At 41.0% G+C, this 22,467-nt stretch overlaps 1 protein-coding gene across 1 annotated transcript; it reads left to right on the forward strand.

The window, feature by feature from the left end:
• Positions 1-1,401: 1,401 nt before the first annotated feature.
• LOC142609364 (ABC transporter G family member 20-like) lies at positions 1,402-4,021 on the forward strand. Its single transcript, XM_075780933.1, has one exon. It carries the CDS (start codon positions 1,468-1,470, stop codon positions 3,715-3,717), a length of 2,250 nt encoding a protein of 749 aa, XP_075637048.1. The 5' UTR covers positions 1,402-1,467; the 3' UTR covers positions 3,718-4,021.
• The last annotated feature ends 18,446 nt before the right edge of the window (positions 4,022-22,467 follow it).

Consider the following 22,467-nt stretch of genomic DNA (forward strand, 5'->3'; position numbering starts at 1 on the left):
GAATGGCAATTCATATAATTTTCCACCTATATTTTTAATTGCATGACCAATTTAAAAAGTCATCTTTAACTTTTTAAAATTATTTAAGGAATCACATGGTTTAATATTTATTTTTATGAATAAAGATAATATATTAAGAAGAAACCATAAGAATGTGTCCAAACCCATCTCTTGCTTCGGTGAGAAAAACCTACGTAAGAAGAGAAGAGATGATAAAGGACCTATCTCAATTGCAAATTTGCAATAAGTAGTCCAATGAGCCAAATTATGTGTATATACATAGATAGGTTAATGAATAGTCACATAAGATTGAAGAAGATTTTATTGAAAGGGTTTAAAGGAAAACTTTGTTAGAGCAACCCAAGCATGTTCTTTCTGTAAGAAAAATTTAGGACCACAATTTTTTATGTGAAAATAATTAGGTACTACCGGAGTACCATAAATGTGTATTTCTTCCTCTCACATAAATGGTAGGTCCCACCATAAATTTAATTAGTGGAACCCATCATTTATGTGAGAGAAGAGAGTACGTATTTATGATACTCCGAAAGTATACAATAATTTTTCGCATTTTATGTCATAATTTTGCCTTACTTTGTAGCTAATGGAGAAAAAAAATGGTGGATTGTGATAAATATTGTGGTTAATTTGAATGTCTCTTTCTTTTTTGGGTTAAATTTTAGACGAAACAATGTTAGGACTACAACTTTTCACACGACTTTGTTACAATTTATCCATGTGGTGAATTATGAATGATGAAGTTACGAACTCATATAGACTCATCATTTTTATTCTACCATTTATAATTTGTCACGTAGACAAGTTATATAGAAAGACTTGGTTTAGGTCTAGTGCATTTAGTGCACTGGATCCAACCAGATGGTAACACGTATTTAAAAGTGAACATATGTCATCATCTCAACAGATCTAGTGTCGTTGGACCTATGCCTGACACATATAAAAAATTGTGATCTTCTCATGTCAATAATGAGAACAATGCTCGTATGACAATAAAATTCACAACTTGTTCATAGGCTAAGCTGTAAATAGTGAATTTATAATTACATGACCCACAACTCATAACATGGATAAGTTGTGAATTTTACGGCGTTACTAACATTATTCAACCAAGCTCGTGAGAAGTTGGTTGTCAAATTTCTAAAGTTCTGTTTGGAGTTTCTAGACGCTGAATTTGTCGTTAGTAAAACTCATGAGGCATTAGCAAAAAACAAAAAACGAAAAACACAAAAACTCATGAAGCCCTCTCCCTCAAGACTTTGACTCGGTAGAAATGTAAACTGGCAAAGCTGCACAACTCCTCTCACCTACTTTACCACATTACTCAACGGTTGGATACTTAAAAATCACTAAACATCCTCTCTCTCTCTATTTGCCTTACTTACTATAAATTCTGCCTAAACCCCAACAGCACAAAACACACGAATCTCTCGTGTAGTACCCTCAAACATGTCATCGGCAGTAACAACATCAGCACCAAAAATAGCCGATGACAAGCTCTCTTTCCTCAACCAAACCCAAACAATGGAGCTCAAGCCACTCTCGTGTAAACGAAGCATCTCCCCCACGCTCGGCGAGCTCTTGATGCGAGTCGAGGATGCACAGTCAGACACTTCTGGCCCCAACACACCACGCCCTCATCGAGTTCTCGATGTCTCATACGCATGTAGCTCCGTATCTTCATCTTACCCTTTTGTTCTTTCATTCAAAAACCTCACCTACAGTGTCAAGGTTCGCCAGAAGATGTCGTTTTCCTCATGCTTCTCTCGAAACAACAAGTCGTGTCATAATTTGGAAGCGGTGGAGAGTAATAAGATCAGTGTTAACACCAAGGTTTTACTGAATGATATCTCTGGGGAAGCCAGAGAGGGAGAGATCATGGCTGTTCTTGGCGCTAGTGGGTCTGGGAAATCAACGCTCATCGATGCTCTTGCTGATCGAATTTCAAAAGAAAGCCTCAAAGGGTCTGTGACTTTGAATGGTGAAGTGTTGGAGTCGAGTCTTTCGAAAGTGATCTCTGCGTATGTTATGCAAGATGACCTTTTGTTTCCTATGTTATCTGTGGAAGAAACGCTCATGTTCTCAGCCGAGTTTAGGCTCCCTCGATCACTCTCAAAGTCGAAGAAGAAAGCCAGAGTTCAGGCGCTAATCGACCAATTAGGCCTTCGAAATGCAGCCAAGACTGTGATTGGTGATGAAGGCCATAGAGGCGTTTCCGGTGGTGAGCGTAGGCGAGTTTCGATTGGAATCGATATCATTCATGACCCAATAGTCCTTTTTCTCGACGAGCCCACTTCTGGGCTCGACTCGACTAGTGCGTTCATGGTAGTGAAAGTGTTGCAGCGAATTGCTCAGAGTGGAAGCATTGTCATCATGTCGATACATCAACCCAGTTCCAGAATTCTCAGCTTATTAGACCGCTTGATCTTCCTCTCACACGGACAAACCGTGTTCAGCGGCTCTCCAACGAGCTTACCTCACTTCTTCTCCGAGTTTGGACACCCAATACCCGAGAACGAGAATCGAACTGAATTCGCCCTCGATCTGATTCGAGAGCTCGAAGAAGATCCAGAAGGAATCAAGAACTTAGTCGAATTCAACAAGTCAAGGCAAGCAAAGAAGAACCAAACAAACAGCGACTTCCACAACGGTCCAAAGCTGTCCCTCAAAGACGCTATAAGCGCAAGCATTTCGAGAGGGAAATTAGTCTCTGGTGCACCAAACAGTACCTCTGGTCTCACATCTTCGGTCCCAACTTTTGCCAACCCATGCTGGATTGAAATGATCGTCGTAGCCAAACGGTCCATGACAAACTCGAGCAGAATGCCTGAGCTTTTCGGAATCAGACTCGGTGCAGTGATCGTTACTGGGATTATCTTAGCCACCATGTTCTGGCGGCTCGATAATTCACCAAGAGGAGCACAAGAGCGGTTAGGGTTCTTCGCGTTCGCTATGTCCACAACCTTTTATACTTGTGCTGAAGCCATCCCTGTGTTCCTTCAAGAGCGTTACATTTTCATGAGAGAAACAGCTTACAATGCTTATCGTCGATCTTCCTACGTTCTTGCTCACTCCATCATTTCAATCCCTTCTATAATCTTCCTCTCTTTCACCTTCGCAGCCATTACTTTCTGGGCAGTTGGCCTAGCTGGTGGACTCCAAGGGTTCTTCTTTTTCCTCTTCACAATCTTCGCATCGTTTTGGGCTGGAAGTTCTTTCGTAACGTTTCTATCAGGGGTAGTAGCTCATGTCATGTTGGGTTACACAGTTGTGGTTGCTATCTTAGCTTACTTTTTATTGTTCAGTGGGTTTTTCATTACCAGGGATCGAATCCCAGTTTACTGGCTTTGGTTCCACTATCTTTCTCTGGTGAAGTACCCCTATGAAGGTGTTTTGCAAAACGAGTTCGATGACCCAGTGAAGTGCTTTGTCAGGGGAGTCCAAATGTTCGATAACACGCCACTTAGGTTGGTGCCAGACACGGTTAAGGTGGACCTGTTGAAGAGCATTAGCACCACATTGGGCATGAACATCACGAGCACAACTTGTGTGACCACGGGTTCTGATATACTAAAGCAACAGGGAATCACTGATATAAGCAAGTGGAACTGCTTGTGGATCACTCTGGCTTGGGGTTTTTTCTTTAGGATTTTGTTTTATTTTTCTTTGTTGCTTGGGAGCAAGAACAAGAGGAGGTAAAAGACAAGATTGTTAGGAGGGTTGGAAGAGCTAACAAAAATCTATGGTGGCCTCGTGAGTAAGAGATTCTTGTTTTCTATAATTAATTAATTGTTGTTACTGTCTTTTTTTAAAATTTTTGGTATAAACTTTTGTTAGTTAGTTGAATTTGTTTACATTCAGCAAAAAAAAAAAAGAAATATGTTGAATTTGTCTACAAAGATGGGATCTAATTGTTCCTTGATCCCACTTAGCTTCAATGTAAACCTGTAATTCACAACATTTGTTACTATATAATATATGTTCAGCATTTTTATTTTGTTTATGAATCTTTACAAGAGACTAATATATGCATCATGCTACTATAAAAGCACAAGACTGTAAAATAAATAAATAAATAAATAAAGCATAAGACAAAATTTTCCTTAGGTAGTGTTTGGAAAGATTACTCAGAAAAATGCATTTTGTGAAGTGTGTTTTTTGAAAAATTGTGTTTGGTATGATGCTAAACTTTTTCTTAAAAAGATATTTTGCTGAATGGAATTGCGTTTGGTTTGAAAAGTAAATAATGCATTTTTGGCACATTTAACCATTTTTATGAGGATGAATAAGGTAACAAAAAATTAATTGTTTCTTATTAATTGTATACATCAAAATTGAGATACATTATAATTGACAACAATTACATTAAATCTCAAAAATAAAAATAAAAATTAAATCATAATAAAATAATATCTACTTAATACAATCACCTATATATAATAATAACAAAATACATTAATAAATATTTTTTAAAATAAAATCACTTTTATAATAATAACAAAATCTTCTATTATCTTAAAAACAATCCCTTGCACCAATTAAACTTAGCCACATACCCCAACCGTAGCCGTTTGACAACCCCCCCCCCCCCCCCCCCCCCCAAAACAAAAAAAATCTCACTCTTTTTTTTTGTCCTTTTATTTTTTCTGTCTACTCCATTCAATCCAATCCATTTCCCTTTCCTTCTTTGTTCTTTCTTTTTCCCATCTCATCAGGGCCATCTCCTTAGGATTCCACCTACCCCACCCCTATTTCTCTCTTTCCCTATCTTCGTCTTCTTCTTCTTCCTTTCCCCACCTTCTAATGTTTTTGCTCTTTTATTTCAAGAAAATTGATACATCAATTAATTACAAAGACACTACAAAAGCACAACTGGAACAGCCAGCAACACACAAAAAAAAAAAAAAAAAAAACACAATAACACATAGTGGAGAACAAAAGAAATGACAAAGCAATATGCTAGAAGCCAGCAGAAAAAAATTCTCCAAGAGCAACAGGAAGCTCTATTCACTATAGAATTGCAGAACCATCCCCAGATTTTGACCCTATTCTTAACTTCACATTTGATAGCTCTAATGATAAACTCTTCAGGCTTGATCATACCTTGGTGAATAACACTGTAGAGAGGGAAAATTTCCGACCTATCACAAGCTGACACATCATACTACCAAAGTCCACAAAATACAACCAATTACAAAGCGCCACGTACTGCTGCTAGGTTTTGCCATCGCTATTCAGAAACCAATAGAAATTTGTCAAGTGTCATTGAAATAAAGGCATGAAACTGCATCAGCAGGTGTAAGCAATGACACAAGCAGCTCTGCACATGTAAGCGATGACACAGGCAGCCTCGCACGTGTAAGCGATGACACAGGCAGCCTCGCACGTGTAAGCGATGACATAAGCGGACCAATCAAACTCCGCCACGTGTCGCTCACCTACCCCTAAACTCCTATAAATAGAAGCCTTCCTAAAACATTTAAAAGGACACAGAACAGAGAGAAGGAAGAAGATAGCTTGAGTTCAGAAACCCAGAAGCTCTGCCAGGATCAAACCTCAAAGCCTCCAAGAAATTCAAGAACTTCAACCTCGAATACAAAAAACATTCGAAGCAAAATCATCCAAACTACTCGTCCAGATCTCAAAGTTCACTGGAATCAAGCTCAAAAGCCTCCAGAAATCTCAACAAACCATAAATCAACGGAGCTCTACGGAATCAAGCCTCTAAAGCACCGAAGAACTTCCACCACAAACCTTCAAACACGAAGAACACACGAAGAACACGAAGAACACGAAGAACACGAAGAACACAGAATTTCTAACAAGCTCATAGCCAGAGATTCATTGTAATTCCGTTTCAAAGATCTTCGATCCATTCCTCAGCCAAATTGAAGAATATCTTATGTTCAAATCAAAATCACATTACCACAAATCCAATCAATAAATCTTTCAAGGAGATCGAATCAGAGGATCACTCTTTTGTAATTACAGAGAATTGTACCACACATTTATCAATACAAATTCGCATTTGTGAAACTATTTTACTTGTTTGATTTATTTCGAACTAAGAAATTTAGTCGTCTACAAATTCTGGCACGCCCGGTGGGACATCTCTGCCTCTCATCTCTTTCTCCTTCAAAAGAAAAGAAATTCGATCTGCTACTAGCTTCGATGGCTTCTAACAAGAATGCTCAAAAATCGGTGATGGATGCTTCCATTGCGGATGATTATGTCGGCCCAATCACTCGTAGTCGATCCAAAGCTCTTGATCAACCGCAACCCCAATCAACCAAGGAAAGCAAGCTTCATAATATCATCTCTCTAGACTTTCTTGCAAAAAGGGAAGCCACCGCTAAGGATTCATCTGTCTCGAAGGATTTTGAGATCAATGATGAATCATCCTCAACAAAGACCTTTTCTATCAACTCTTCGCCTGTGATGAGAAGCCTAAGGAACAAAATGCCTTTGACTCATCCTGTCTCATCGTTTTCTCCATCATATCTAGAGGTCATGCCAGTAATGATGACCAACACCTCTACTGTGGAAGAAAAGATGGCTGAAATGGAACAAAGGGTCACCCTTCTCACAAAAGCACTTGAAGATAAGGACGTCCAAATTGCAACTCTGATGAATAAACTGGAAGTCCAAGATTCGGGTGAATCAAATCCAGACCTTGAGCACCCTCCTGGCTTTACCTTGAAGGGAGAAAACGCTAAGGGTGATAAGGGAAAAGGAGGTGAAGGCACTTCTCAACAAGGACATTCCACCTCAATGGCCTCGATATCTGTCCAACAACTGCAGGACATGATAACGAACACCATACGAGCACAATATGGAGGTTCTTCCACACATTCTCTCATGTATTCAAAACCATATACGAAGCGCATTGACAATATGAGAATGCCAAATGGGTATCAACCCCCAAGTTCTTGCAATTCGATGGCAAGGGAAACCCTAAGCAACCCATTGCTCACTTTGTAGAAACATGTGAGAACGCAGGGACTCAAGGAGGCCTCTTTGTAAAGCAGTTTGTTCGTTCACTGAAAGGGAATGCCTTTGATTGGTATACGGACTTGGAACTGAGTCAATTGATAGTTGGGATCAGTTGGAAAGGGAGTTCCTTAACCGGTTTTACGGCACGCGCTGCACGGTAAGCATGATGGAGCTTACCAATACTAAGCGATGGAAAGACGAACCCGTTGTTGACTACATCGGTCGGTGGCGTTCTTTGAGTTTAGATTGTAAGGATAGACCTGAAATATCTTGTAGAAATGTGCATCCAAGGCATGCATTGGGGACTTCGTACATCCTACAAGGGGTAAAACCCCGAACATTCGAAGAATTGGCAACTCGTGCGCACGACATGGAATTGAGTATCTCTTGCCATGAAAATGTGAAACCTCCCGTACCTGAAGAAAAGAAAGAAAGGCGAGAAATAAGGAGAAATGACGGGAATACAAAAAGTAATGTCAAACACTCTATGAATGTCAACCCCGCCCATCAAAATTTCAACGGCAAATGAAAAGGCTAACGAGAAGAGGCCCGAGGGAGGTCAACGACGTGAGACACGTCGCTCATCACTCAAGGAATGGGAACAAAAGGTGTATCCTTTCCTTGACGCCGATATACCCGAAATGCTAGAACAACCGCTCAACTTGAAATTAATTGAATTGCCGAATGCAAACGACCGAAGAAGCAGGAAAGGTTGATGACCCGAACTATTGTAAGTATCATCGCATCATAAGTCATCCGATCCAAAAATGCTTTGTTCTTAAAGAACTCATCATGAAGCTAGCCAAGGAAAGGAAAATCGACTTAGATGTTGGTGATGTTGCTCAGTCAAACCTTGTAACATTTGCTTGCGAGTCGCCTAGTTGCATGTCTCTAACTACTAAGCGAGAGGGTGAATACCACGTTCATCCGATTTGGTTCTTTGGAACCTGTTCAAGTTCAACTCTCACAAAAAGCATCTGATTATAATTCAAATGATGATAAAAAGTCAACAATGGATGAGGAAGAAGGTTGGACGTTGGTTACTCGTAAGAGATGGAAGAAGAGACGAGTATTCCCTCTTCATTTCATCACCCAAGAGTCCGTAAAAACACAAAACCAAATTCAGCCGCAACAAGAAGAAAGAATGATAAAAGGAAAGAAAGACTAAGAACGGAACTGTGCGATGATTCGGCACAAACCCAAAAATTTCGAAGTCTTGTCACATTGGAAGAATTTTTCCCCATAAAATTCTTTCAAAACAAGTCAGCGGAGGCTGTTCACACGGTCTCTCGTTGTGAGGTTGATGAAAAACGTAAAGGTGTTGACCATGGTAGTTCAAATGAGACTTTGTCGCCTTTAGAACAACTCAAAACTCAAAGTTGATAAAGTGGAACCCTCACAATCCTCCACCTCACCGAAAGAAGGGATCACCCAAGCTCTTGAAAAGCCAAAGATTTACACTCCTTGTGCCAATACACTTCAACAAACACAGGAATGTTTCGCGTGCTCCCGGACTTGACTTTCACCGACGAAGATCTATTATTAGGCCCTAAGCCTCACAATCGTCCACTTTATGTCTCCGGTTATGTTCGTGAACAAAAAATTGATCGCATTCTCATTGATGGAGGCTCGGCTATTAATATACCGCCGAAAATGACAATGAGACGACTTGGTCTTGCTATGGAGGAATTATCACACAGTCGCTTGGTCATACAAGGTTTTAACCAAGGAGGACAACGCGCCATCGGCATGATACACTTGGAGTTAATTATTGAAGAATTGACAAGTAATATTCTGTTCCATGTCATTGATGCCAAGACAACCTACAACATGTTGTTAGGACGTCCATGGATTCATGGGAACGGAATAGTGCCGTCAACTTTGCATCAATGTTTCAAGTATCTTCAGGGTGGAATAAAGAAAGTAGATGCCGACTTGAAGCCTTTTTCCGAAATCGAAGCTCACTTTGCCGACGCAAAGTTTTATGTAGAAGATGATATCCCTAATGAAGTTCTCCCGGTTGAAGTCCCGTCCATGAAAAGCAAGCAGATGAAAAGAAGCATGTTAAATTCATCTCTAGAAAGTATGTTCCTTCCTCAAAGGATGATCCACGACATGGGAATAACCGGTCTAGTGAGTCTACTAGCAATTCGGAAAGCGGATGAAAGCTCTACGCCTTCCAATAACCCTCCATTCCTCCGTTATGTACCATTGTCACGCCGCAAAAACGGACAATCACCATTCACGGAATGCCTTCAATCTACAATGGATATGCGAAGACCTCCTACAGAGCTCACGATGAAGGATGTAGCCATGTTGAAAGAAAATCATGTAATGCCTTTAACTTCATCCACAAATCCTTTGCCCTCAAAGCCACTAAATGGATTCGTGAAGTCTTCACAAAGTCTGACAGAGCATGGTGTTCTACCAAGTAAACAGACGAAAGAATGGTTTGACCCAAAGGCATATAGGCTATTAGCCAAAGCAGGCTATGATTTCTCAAAACAAAGCAGCCTAGGGAAACTAATTCCAGAAGCTACCGGAGAAAAGATGCACGGTCTTAGTAAAACGCAAGGGAAAATGCGACTTGAAGGGCATGAAATTCCTATCCCAAAGACCGGAATAGGTTATACTCCAGAACCACCGGCTCAAATATGGATCAATAAAAGAAGCAATGCTTCAAGTTCCCAATACATAACAGCAGAGGTTGATGAAAGTCCGAATCAAAGAAAAAATCACTCTTCATCACGCATCTCAGTATTTGATCGCATTAAAGCTTCATCGTCACGAATTACAGTGTTCGACAGGTTGAATACGGCTTGTTTAATGCAAAGTCGGGACACTCTTGCGTGTGGATCGCCTTTAATCGATTGGGGGCAACAAAAAGGCCCATTGATACTTGCTCTGAAAGTTTAATAAACTCTGAGGACCAAAAGGAGGAGAAAGCTAATGATGAGATATGTAGTAATATTCCTTCACGCATGAAGCGTAACTTTATCTTGGATATCAGCACTGAAGGAGCTCTCAAAGTCAAAAGGCGAACGATTGTACACACAAGTCAGTCACTCGCCCACAATGAGCAAAATGAAGAAGTATCATCCTCGTTTCACATCACAGTAGAAGAAGATACACTGTCAGATGATGAAGCCGCAAAGAATGAGGTCGATGAAGCTCCCCTGGCCTTGGAGGATGAAGTACAGGCTACAGTTGATGAACTTAAAGAGATCAATTTAGGAACTACTGAAGAACCTCGACCAACTTTCATTAGTGCCCTTCTCACTCCTGCAGAAGAAGAAGGATACCTCCAGCTCCTGGTAGAATATAAAGATGTGTTTGCTTGGACTTACAAAGAAATGCCTGGGCTCAATCCAAGTATTGCTTTACATCATTTGGCGCAAAGAAGGGCGTGCACCCGCAGAAACAAGCTCAAAGACGCTTTCGGCCGGAGCTTATCCCTCAAATAGAAACCGAGGTCAATAAGCTAATTGAGGCGGGCTTCATCCGTGAAGTACGCATCCGGAGTGGATCGCTAATATCGTCCCTGTCAAAAAGAAGAATGGACAAATCCGGGTGTGCGTTGACTTCCGTGATCTGAACAATGCGTGTCCCAAGGATGATTTTCCGTTGCCTATCACTGAGATCATGGTTGACGCCACTACTGGTCATGAAGCCTTATCTTTCATGGATGGCTCTTCTGGTTACAACCAAATTCGAATGAATCCTAAGGATGAAGAGTTCACAGCTTTTCGTACCCCTAAAGGTATTTACTGTTACAAAGTGATGCCTTTTGGATTAAAGAACGCTGGTGCTACTTATCAACGAGCCATGCAAAAGATCTTTGATAATGTACTTCATAAGTACGTGGAGTGTTATGTCGATGATCTGGTGGTTAAATCAAAAAGGAGGGAAGACCATCTGGTAGATTTGCGATCCGTGTTCAACCGCTTAAGAAAGTATCAGCTTAAAATGAACCCTCGCAAATGCGCTTTCGGTGTAACATCCGGGAAATTTCTTGGTTTCGTTGTTAGGCACCGCGGTATTGAAATTGACCACCCAAAATTGAAGCCATCCAGAAAATGCCGTAGCCTAAGAACCTCGCGAGAACTTAGAGGCTTGCAAGGAAAACTAGCTTACATACGACGATTCATTTCAAACTTGGCAGGTCGATGTCAACCTTTCAATAGATTAATGAAAAAGGATGCACACTTTCAATGGGATGAGGCTTGCAGCAATGCTTTTGCGCGCATCAAAAGATACTTGCTTAATCCTCCGGTTTTAGGTGCTCCTATCCCGGAAAGCCTTTGGTGTTGTACATCGCAAAGACAAGAAAGGTCTCTAGGTGCTCTTATGGCACAAGAAAATAAAGAAGGGAAAGAAAGAGCCCTTTATTATTTGAGTCGAACTCTCAATGGAGCTGAATTAAATTATTCTCCTATTGAAAAGATGTGCCTCGCTCTTTTCTTTGCCGTAGACAACCGGAACATTACATGCAAGCACATACGGTCCGTTTGATAGCAAAAGTGGATCCGGTTAAATATGTCCTCTCTAGGCCAGTGGTTTCGGGTCGCATAGCTCGATGGGCAGTCTTGCTGCAACAATACGACCTTACATATGTTCCGCAAAAAGCCATCAAAGGACAAGTATTGGCGTATTTCTTAGCCGATCACCCGCTTCCATCCGATTGGGAATTCTCCGATGATTTCCCGTACGAGGATGTGTTTTACATTGAAGTAATGCCACCATGGATGATGTTTTTCGATGGGCCGCACGTCAAGAAGGAGCGGGGGCAGGTGTAGTGTTTGTTTCTCCACAACGACAAATACTTCTATATTCGTTCTCATTAAGTGAACTTTGCTCCAACAATGTAGCCGAATATCAAGCATTGATCATTGGTCTACAAATGGCCATTGAAATTGGCATATCGCATCTCGAAGTCTTTGGGGATTCCAAATTAATTATCAACCAAACCTTGGAGCAGTATGATGTCAAGAAAGAGGACCTTGTCCCTTATTGCAAATATGCGAAGAAATTGCTCACAAATTTTGAGGTAATTACATTGGAGCATATACCGAGGAAGGAGAATAGACAGGCTGATGCTTTAGCTAATCTGGCTACCACCTTAGCATTATCCCAAGAAGAGACTGCCAAAGTTGCTGTTTCCCAAAGGTGGGTGGTGCCTTCCGTGATTGAAGAAGAAAAAGAAGAAAATCAGGCCAACGTCATTTCTGTATGCCTTGTCGAAAAGGAAGATTGGCGACAAACGCTCATTGAGTACCTTCAACATGGAAGACTCCCAGATGATGTACGCCATAAGACTGAAGTTCGGCGAAGGGCTGCTCGATTTATTTACTATAAAGAAACTCTCTTCCGCCGTTCATTTGATGGTTTGTTTCTCTGTTGCTTAGGAGAGGAAGAGGCTAAACAAGCCTTAGAAGAAGCTCATTCTGGAATATGTGGTGCACACTAATCAGGTCCTAAGTTACACTACAGGATCAAGCGAATGGGTTACTATTGGCCTACGATGGTGCAAGATTCCATAGAGTATGCTAAGAAGTGCGAAGCTTGTCAATATCATGCAAACTTCATCCATCAACCACCAGAACCTCTACACCCAACTGTAGCTTCTTGGCCTTTTGATGCATGGGGGCTTGACGCAATAGGACCATTACCAAAATCATCTGGCGGCCATTTGTACATCTTGGCTGCAACTGATTACTTCTCGAAATGGGCAGAAGCTGTGCCTCTTAGGGAAGTAAAGAAAGAGACGGTGGTCAATTTTATCCGAACTCACTTGATCTATCGGTATGGTGTCCCTCGATATATCATAACCGATAATGGCAAACCGTTTCAGAATAGATTGATGACAGAGTTGTGCGAGAAATTTGCATTCAAACAGTACAATTCTTCTATGTACAATGCTCCAGCGAATGGATTAGCCGAAGCCTTTAACAAAACTCTTGGTAGTTTGTTAAAGAAAGTGGTATCCAAAACTAAGCGAGACTGGCATGAAAGAATTGGAGAAGCATTATGGGCATATCGAACAACATTTCGAACGCCTACTCAAGCGACCCCGTATTCTCTCGTTTATGGAGTAGAAGCTATCCTTCCCTTAGAACGCCAGATCCCATCACTACGGATTGCCATTCAAGAAGGGTTAACTGAAGAGGAAAATGCCAAGCTTAGGTTACAAGAGTTGGAGGCACTGGATGAGAAAAGGCTCGAGGCCCAACAACGCCTTGAGTGCTATCAAGCTCGTTTGTCAAGCGCATTCAATAAAAAGGTTAAACCACGATCATTCCAAGTTGGTGACTTAGTCCTCGCTGTTCGAAGACCTATCATCATGACTCATCGTACATGCGGTAAGTTCACCTCGAAATGGGATGGACCTTATGTTGTACAAGAAGTCTACACTAATGGAGCTTACAAGTTGATTGACCAGGAGGGTGTAAGGATCGGCCCCATCAATGGGAAGTTCCTCAAACGCTTCTATGCTTGAAAATCAAGAATTGCTCCTCGGTAAGAGCTTAAACTACCCACTGCAGCACTACAAGAGTACATGATGTTTTTCCATTACCTTTGAAAGTGCACGAATAAGGAGAAATTAATCCCATTCTATGTCACCATTTGTGAGTGTGGCGTAGTGGTTGGATGCCCATGTCACCCTTGAGGCCAAGGTCTCGGGTTCGATTAGTGGTGATACCCACTATTGCGCAATTGGTACCCATGAAACGCCGTGGGGTGTAGGGCGAGGATTACACACGTGAGCCCTCCCTTTTTGTAAACAAAAAAAAAAACAAAAAAAAAAACAAAACAAAAAAAAAAAAATCATTGAACTACGTAATGACTTGATCCCTCTCGAGGGTACGTAGGCAACTTAGTACCTTTTTGCTAAGTTCAGTCACTCAAAAAAAAAAAAAAAAAAATGGTTTCATTGTTAAAACATGAAAAGAAAAGAGCAGGGAATAAGTCTTCTTTATTGATTAAAGGAAAATGGTACAGGAGAAAGCATGATGACACGTATGAAAGGAATTGAAATACAAAAGATTACGACATCCATTTTAAGTCTTTCAAACTGGAACGACGATCTTCCAGCAAGGTTCGTATCCTCTCTAAAGCCTCTATATCTTGGTCTTCAAGAACGGGAGCGGATTTGACTTCTTCAAGTTGTTCCTCCAAAGACTTGCACAACGTCGTCTTGTTCAACTTGATGAGATTCGATTTGAAACAATGATTGTTCTAAATGGCCAAGCTCGGTTTGCAAATTAGCCATCCTCAAAGTAACAGTATCAAGCTCGGTCTTCAAAGATGCCTTCTTATGTAATGCCTCAGCAAGGAGGAATTCAACTTTAGTCTCGCGTTGAATTAAGACAGCAGAACTTGGTCGTGTAGTCAGAGATTCTTTCATCTTCAAATAGTCTGCAACACCCTTGCAATATTTGTCAACATTTTCGCGCAAGTATTGAGGGTCCACTCCAAGAATGGCAATCTCACTATAAATTTCATGTGCTTCGGCTTGTGGGAGGATATTGTCTGTAGAAAGATTCGAAAGCCTGTTTAAAAGAACATCTCCCAGCATAGAAGCTCCTGTCCTACGCACAGAAGAAATATGCACCTTGGCATGGAATATAGAGGCTTCTGGAGGGTCGATTGGTTGCAAGGGAGAGAGAGGTGTCATTTCTGTCTCAATTGAAAATTTGGATGACGTGCCAAGATCGCAAACTTACGCCTCTTGAGGTCTGAACTCTTCGTAGATGGCTTTGAGGTAGAAGACTGACTATGTGTAAAAAGATGTGCATGATCAGTAGAAGTCTCCGCATCAACACCTTTCATAGGATTCTTCGAATGTTTCCAACTAGGATTGAAGTCGTCACACACCTCCTTTTCAGAAATTTCAATGGCATCCCTAACTGGTACAGCAAGCGAACCTTTGATGCTTTGACTTGGTGCAAACTTTGACAAGGGTTGTGGGATGTCTGAATCTTGAAGATCCTCCTTTCCCTTCTGAGGCTTGTTGGGCGTCACTAATTTAACAGAGGAGGCAATTTCAACTAGTAAATTTGTTCCGTTGGTAAAATCAGTTTTACATACTCCTTCCCACCATTGTTGGTAGCTATGTCTGACTCGGCTTCCAAAGTCTGACGCAAAAGCCAAAATGAGTACCTTAGAATCTGTGTTGCGGCAGGTGAAAGATTGGTAGAATTGGTACAGATCCTTTAAAGAACCTGTATGAATTTCTTCCTTTAAGTCACTTGGAATGTCTTGATGAAATCCAAAGCGCCGACTGAATCGGTGGGGGCTATATGCTTCTACAATGTGTTGGTCTTCACATCGAAATGTCAAATACCCTGAGCGAAGGCTCATAAAGTATCCGAACCTCTGAATGGATAAACGATCATTATCAACAAATGTCTGGTCATAGTTTCTACTAAAAGCAGTCCCTTGCCAAAAGAAGTCGGTGGCAGTTCGTATCTGCTTTCGTGCGGACAATTCACAGAATACAGAAGCAGAACCCACACCAGAGTATTTAGTCATCAAAGGAGGGGATAGTTTGGCATGAACGATGCGGTTGCTTTTGAAAAAATGACCCACCCAAGCATAAACATAATGAATAGCAAAACTAGCTCCAGACTTGCTCGGAGTAGGAGAGGAAGAAATGGTGTTAAGCCCACGATAAATGCTAGCCAGTACTGGGGGGGCAAGGCCAAATGAACGACCATTGGCCATAGAACTAGCAATCTTGAAAGTGCCGGGACGGATGCTATTCAGATCCTTGTTAGGAAAGACAAATATGCACAGCCAGCAAAGACCCCTATTTGTTAGCAAAGACAAATATGCTATTCAAAGGAGGAGTGCCGATAGGTAAGTCTCCTCCTTTAAGTCACCCTCAATTTGAAGATCTGCAAAGACCCCGTGTTCTTTATCAGACCATGGTCCAGGCTCGTTTATCTCGCCGAAGGGATTCTGACTCCACTTGGGAATGGTTGCCCGTCTCACTGGTTTTCTGGGAGCTGGGTACTTGCTGTTTCCTCTGTACCAAAAAGTAATCCAGTCACGAACGCTCACTTTCCCTTGCCTTTTCATCCGGTTTTGAAGGTGATGATACGCCATGAAAAGGTAGCGGCAGCTGTGCGGTAGATAGGGTCGTCCTTCGTCATTTGTGCCATTTAGCTCTTGTGCATTGGGTACCACTTCATCATAAAATGCACCGGTGCAAGGAAGCCCGCCAAGAATGGAAAGATCCCATGGTGTGATAGAAATTTCCCCAACTGAGGTATGGAGGGTATTGGTAGACGGACTCCAACATTCACACAACGCCTTCATGAGATTCTCATCATGATCATATGTGAATAGAGAGGCAAAGACAGCATCGTAGAGGTGGACCGCATCAAGAAGGTGCTTACACCGACCAAGCACATCTTCTAGCCAATCCCAATAAAGAAAAAAATAGGAAAACCCTCCATTCATGCTAAAGGAAGAATCCCAATTGGCGCATTTTGCGATTATCTCTCGTCCCAAAGTGTTGTACGACTTTGACTTGGCAACATTTTTGTGATGCGAAGCAAGAAGAATAACTATCTCCGGATTAGAGCCGCCATCAGAGTGGATAATTTGTGACCATTTTGGCAAATTGAGAGGATAAGAGTTACGGCCCCATCTCTCTGAAAATCTTCCAATTATGGGCGGACGAACAATCAAAGTTGTAGCCTTTGCATCCTTGTCGTCTTTCTCTTTACAAATAAATAAGGCTGGTTCTTGCCCAATCTTCGAATCCTTGAAATAAAGCATCATGATTCCCTGAAAAAAAAAAAAAAAAAAAAAAAAAAAAAAAAAAAAAAAAATCAGCGAAAATTTTAATAATAATAACAAATAAATAATGAATTTAAAAAATATATATATAATAAAAAAAAAATGAAATCTCTACACTTTTATTCAGAAGATTACACTTTGAATAAATGTATGCATGCCCGTAGGGCTTTATATAGAAAATTTCTGGGATAAACAGACAAGAAAAATGAGGAGAAGTAACAAAGTTCAACAAATCAAAGCTTCCCTTCCAGAATTTTCAAATCTCCTGTCAGAGCAGCCACCAGAACGTCTTCATCCTGTCAGAGCAGCCACCATAATGTCTTCATCCTGTCAGGGAGGCCACCAGAATTCCTGCATCCTGTCAGGGCGGCCACCACAAAATAAGACCAGAGAAAAAGAAAGCTGTAAGTCCAACAAAGACCCACGACTTTCTCGTCCAAGTTGGTGAAAATCCAGACCTTATTTCACAAATCTGACACCACAGGAGTCTTCTACAGCCTTCGATCCGCCAAACCTGAAAGTTACAGGCCCAGATACCCGGCCACGCGCCACCACGCGCCGCCACAAATTCTCAGTGACCCGCGGGTTTCTCATTCAAAACTGAGCAAATCTATGCACAATTTCACAAAACTGACCATATAGCAGTCTTCTACGGCCTTGTAACTGCAACATTTGAAAATTTCAAGCCCAAACGATGAGCCACGCGCCGCCACGCGCCGCCAGAAGGTCCGGCAATCCCAGCGTCAGTTGCACGCGCTTCCACGCGCCGCTGAATGACCTCACGCGCTTCCACGCGCCGGCGCTCCCTCACGCGCTTGCACGCGCCACGCGTGACACGCGCTCCTCGTCGATGACGTCACGGATGACGTCATCCTCCTGGCCGGTTCAATCCGCTTAGACCCGGTTCGACCCGGAAAATCCGACCCGGATCCGGACCGCCTGAAAAAAAAAAAAAAAAAAACAAAAACAAAAAACAAAAAACAAATTAAGACTTTGACCAAAAAAAAAAAAAAGTCAAAATTTTCAAAATGGACCTGTCCCACTCAATTTTTCACGTACTTTCCAATTTTGGGGCCTGTTTCTTCAACCAAAACTCGAAAATTGCACAACAGTCCAATTTCTAAAAAATTGACTTTTGCACAAATTTTGACCAAAAGTCAAAATTTTTAAGATTGACCTGTCTTGCTCAATTTTTCGTGTGCTTTCCAATTTTTGGTTCTATTTATTCATTTGAGAATCCAAAAATTGCTCAAATAGTGTGATTCTACAGCTATTGGCTTTGATGTAAACTCTGACCGAAAATCAAGATGTTCAAGCAAAACTTGTCCTATTAAGTTTTCGCAAAGATTTTAATTTTGAAATCTAGGTATTTGTTTTGGACCAAGAGACTACATCCGCTTCTCCAAAGTACTAGCGGTATCCAAAATTTAAGCTCTCAAGATCATAATTTGAGATCCATCCATTTGGTCCGGATTCCCTCAAAATTATCCTCCAGACTTGATCAAGGCTCCCCTTGCAAAATCAGACGAACTCTAACAAGTATTTCTCAGAATTTAAATTACATTGGGTCACCGCTTCAACCTATTATTTTCGTCGGTGCCTACCGCCTCCAACCTAACGTTCCCATTCGGCGCCCACCATTCTCATCCACCGTTCCCATTCGGCGTCTACCATTCTCATCCACCGTTCCGACCGAGAAGTCTCATCCGCCATTCTTAACTACCCAGCTACCATTCTTCATCTCTTCGCTATAAATAGAAGGGCCGGATTCGCTAAGTCCATCAAGAAAAAAAAAACACATACACTGAGTTATGAAATGAAAATTTGCTTCTTTCAAATTTTCAAATCCTCCTTCTCACAGCCAGTTCTCACTATGGTCTCGTCATTCTCAATACCAAGCAACCAAGATCACTTCATGATCAGTTTGAAATCAACCCCTTCATGGTTCAGTAGCAACCCTTCTCACAACATCATCATTGTTTTAGGATTCAAACAAATTTTGTTTCCTCACATAATGACCACGTTTGTTCATAGAGTTATTCATAACAAGGTCGGCATCGTTGTTCCATGCTTTCTTGGATTTGGTTCACCAGGAAATCCAAGTCCAGCAGAGACACCCGTTCCTAAGACCAGGGCTTCCGTAGTCTCTCTTCAACTGTTTGGTCTCCCAATAGAAGCGGTGGTTCGGAACAAACAGCAGCATGGCTGGTTTCTAAAACCAGGATCACAAGTTAGCTCCATCTTTCATTTGTTATGCTTTCCCAATAAAAATGCATCAAGTGAAGATGGTAAGAAGTGTTGGGGTATCCTACAAATTGTCTCCCATCCAACACTTGTGATGACCTCCAAGGTGCCAGCTCATCAGAAATTAGCCTTTGGTGTCGGTGAAGGGTTACCAAAGCCTCGTCCCATGTTTCCGCCATCATGGGGTCCAAATGTCATCGTTGCTGGTACCACGAAACACACTTTCTGGAATTACTCCAACTTAAGATCAGCTTGAAGAATTTCAGAAAATATACTTCTGAAATTACTTCAACTTAATGTCCGTCAGTATGGTCCAGTCACACAGGCACATTCAACGACTTGCCGTCGGACATCATTCAGCATGCAGCCAGTCCCACATCCGAAGGTGTACGTCCCAGAGACATCTACTCCAGAGAGTCCTCAACATGCAGGGTCAGAGCCATGATGTCATATATCCCACCCATCCACTTGGCTTCATCACCATCTTTTTCACCATCAACAACAACAATCCCAAAATACTCTTCTGAAATTACCTCAACTTAACCAGAATGATGCAATAACGCAAGCACATTCAACCATACTCCCACATGTTCTCTCTGTGATCCGAGGTATACCCTTCAGCTATAACTTCACCAGAAGTCCTTAAAAATAAGAGGCTAGCTCCAGAGCTCTGCATGCTGTATGCCAACATTCTCACCTCTTCTCCATCTTCAACACCCTGTGATCGCCACCAACAAATCCAAAATACTCTTCTGAAATTACCTCAGCTTAACATCTACCGAAATGTTTCAATCTTGCAAGTACATCCAATTTCTTGCAAATAACTTTCAGCCCCACCAACCCACTCCAAGTACCATTGAATACTCTTCTGAAATTACTTTGACTTAACCTTTGCTCAGAAAGCTCGGTCACACGAGTACATTCAAATACGGGCAGACCCCTTCTCAGTCTCATCAAAACCTTTCATATGGGTGGGACTACTCTTCTGCAATTACTTCATCCTGCTAAAAGCTCCACCACCTTCAGCTATTTCACTAGAAGAGTCAAGTATAAAAAGGAATCCACTTTCTTTCAAGACTCATTCATTCACCACACTCTAAAAAAAAAAATTGTGTGCATGAACGAGTCTCGAGGGGGCATTTGTAGAGAGGGAAAATTCCCGACCTATCACAAGCTGACACATCATACTACCAAAGCCCACAAAATACAACCAATTACAAAGCGCCACGTACTGCTGCTAGGTTTTGCCATCGCTATTCAGAAACCAATAGAAATTTGTCAAGTGTCATTGAAATAAAGGCATGAAACTGCATCAGCAGGTGTAAGCAATGACACAAGCAGCTCTGCACATGTAAGCGATGACACAGGCAGCCTCGCACGTGTAAGCGATGACACAGGCAGCCTCGCACGTGTAAGCGATGACATAAGCGGACCAATCAAACTCCGCCACGTGTCGCTCACCTACCCCTAAACTCCTATAAATAGAAGCCTTCCTAAAACATTTAAAAGGACACAGAACAGAGAGAAGGAAGAAGATAGCTTGAGTTCAGAAACCCAGAAGCTCTGCCAGGATCAAACCTCAAAGCCTCCAAGAAATTCAAGAACTTCAACCTCGAATACAAAAAACATTCGAAGCAAAATCATCCAAACTACTCGTCCAGATCTCAAAGTTCACTGGAATCAAGCTCAAAAGCCTCCAGAAATCTCAACAAACCATAAATCAACGGAGCTCTACGGAATCAAGCCTCTAAAGCACCGAAGAACTTCCACCACAAACCTTCAAACACGAAGAACACACGAAGAACACGAAGAACACGAAGAACACAGAATTTCTAACAAGCTCATAGCCAGAGATTCATTGTAATTCCGTTTCAAAGATCTTCGATCCATTCCTCAGCCAAATTGAAGAATATCTTATGTTCAAATCAAAATCACATTACCACAAATCCAATCAATAAATCTTTCAAGGAGATCGAATCAGAGGATCACTCTTTTGTAATTACAGAGAATTGTACCACACATTTATCAATACAAATTCGCATTTGTGAAACTATTTTACTTGTTTGATTTATTTCGAACTAAGAAATTTAGTCGTCTACAAACACCATTCCTAAACTGCTAGAGATGATAAACAGTAGTCCGCAAAGCAATTTTTGCAAATGACAACTTTCAAACTCTTTCCCCTTAACTGGTCTACACCTTAAAGTATGATTTCCTCACTACTCTCTTGGATATGGGGCATTCAAAGAAAATGTGCTCCCTATTCAATTTTTGCATATGATACAATTACCATTAGCAATTACCCTCCATTGCAAAAGGCCTTTCCTTTGTTAACAACTTGTCCTAAATTGCTAGCCAACCAATAAAAACGTGGAAAAAAAAGGTAGGATCATGGGCAGCTCTATTTGGAGCCCGGGGGGTTCAAATGAACCCCCGCTAGCCACAGAAAAGAAAAAACTAGAGAGAGAGAGAGAGAGAGAGAGAGAGAGAGAGAGAGAGAGAGAGAGAGAGGGTCCGGTTAATGTATGCCCTAAAGGCACACATTAAACTATCTATTTTTTAAAATATTTTCTCGAGAATTGAAAAAGCTGTCAATATTTTTTCAATTTTCGAGAAAATATTTTAAAAAATGATTAATTATTGTGTGCCCTAAGAGCACACATTAACAAAATCCATATATATATATATACACACACACATATATGTACATAGTCTTCCTTATTAATCATGAGAACTAAGGCTGAGCACCATATTCCTGTCACAGCTCCACTTGAATATGTCTTAGTTAATCATTTCAATTCCAGGCTGAGCACATGGGCGGCTCCACTAGGAGCCCAGGGGTTCAAACGAACTCCTTGCTGGCCACAAAAAAAACTATAAATATATATATATATATATATATATAGAGAGAGAGAGAGAGAGAGAGAGAGAGAGAGAGACCTTCCTAAAATAAAATTTTGAACACCTTGATTGTGGATTTTTTTTAAGCTCAGCTAAAATAAGTTTGAATATGATCCTCTTAACGATATCTTATAATTTTTAAACCAAAAAAAAAAAAAAAAAACTCAATAACAAACCAATTTGATTTAAAATCTGGGAAAAAAAATTAATAAGTCCAATGGATCAATGGGAGATCAATGGATGAATGATTGCTTGGCTGTGTATATTGAAAAAAATGTAGCTCGTAGAATTGATAATGAAGAAATCATATAACAATTTCAATATATGAAATATCATAGAAAACAATTGTAAAATTTTATGTATTTCAAGTTTTTTTTTTGTGATGCTTATATATTCAAGTTCTCTTTTGTTTTAAATTTTGTATAATTTATGTTTCTTATTGACCCTTCTAAAAAATAATCCTAGAGCTTCTACTGGGTAGGATCATCTGATCATGGAGGTAAA

The sequence above is a fragment of the Castanea sativa genome, chromosome 9 (genome assembly GCF_040712315.1).
Source record: "Castanea sativa cultivar Marrone di Chiusa Pesio chromosome 9, ASM4071231v1".
NCBI lineage: Eukaryota > Viridiplantae > Streptophyta > Magnoliopsida > Fagales > Fagaceae > Castanea > Castanea sativa.

Excerpts from the sequence above, each read along its gene's own strand:
- LOC142609364 (XM_075780933.1), top strand. The coding sequence starts at position 1,468 with ATGTCATCGGCAGTAACAACATCAGCACCAAAAATAGCCGATGACAAG.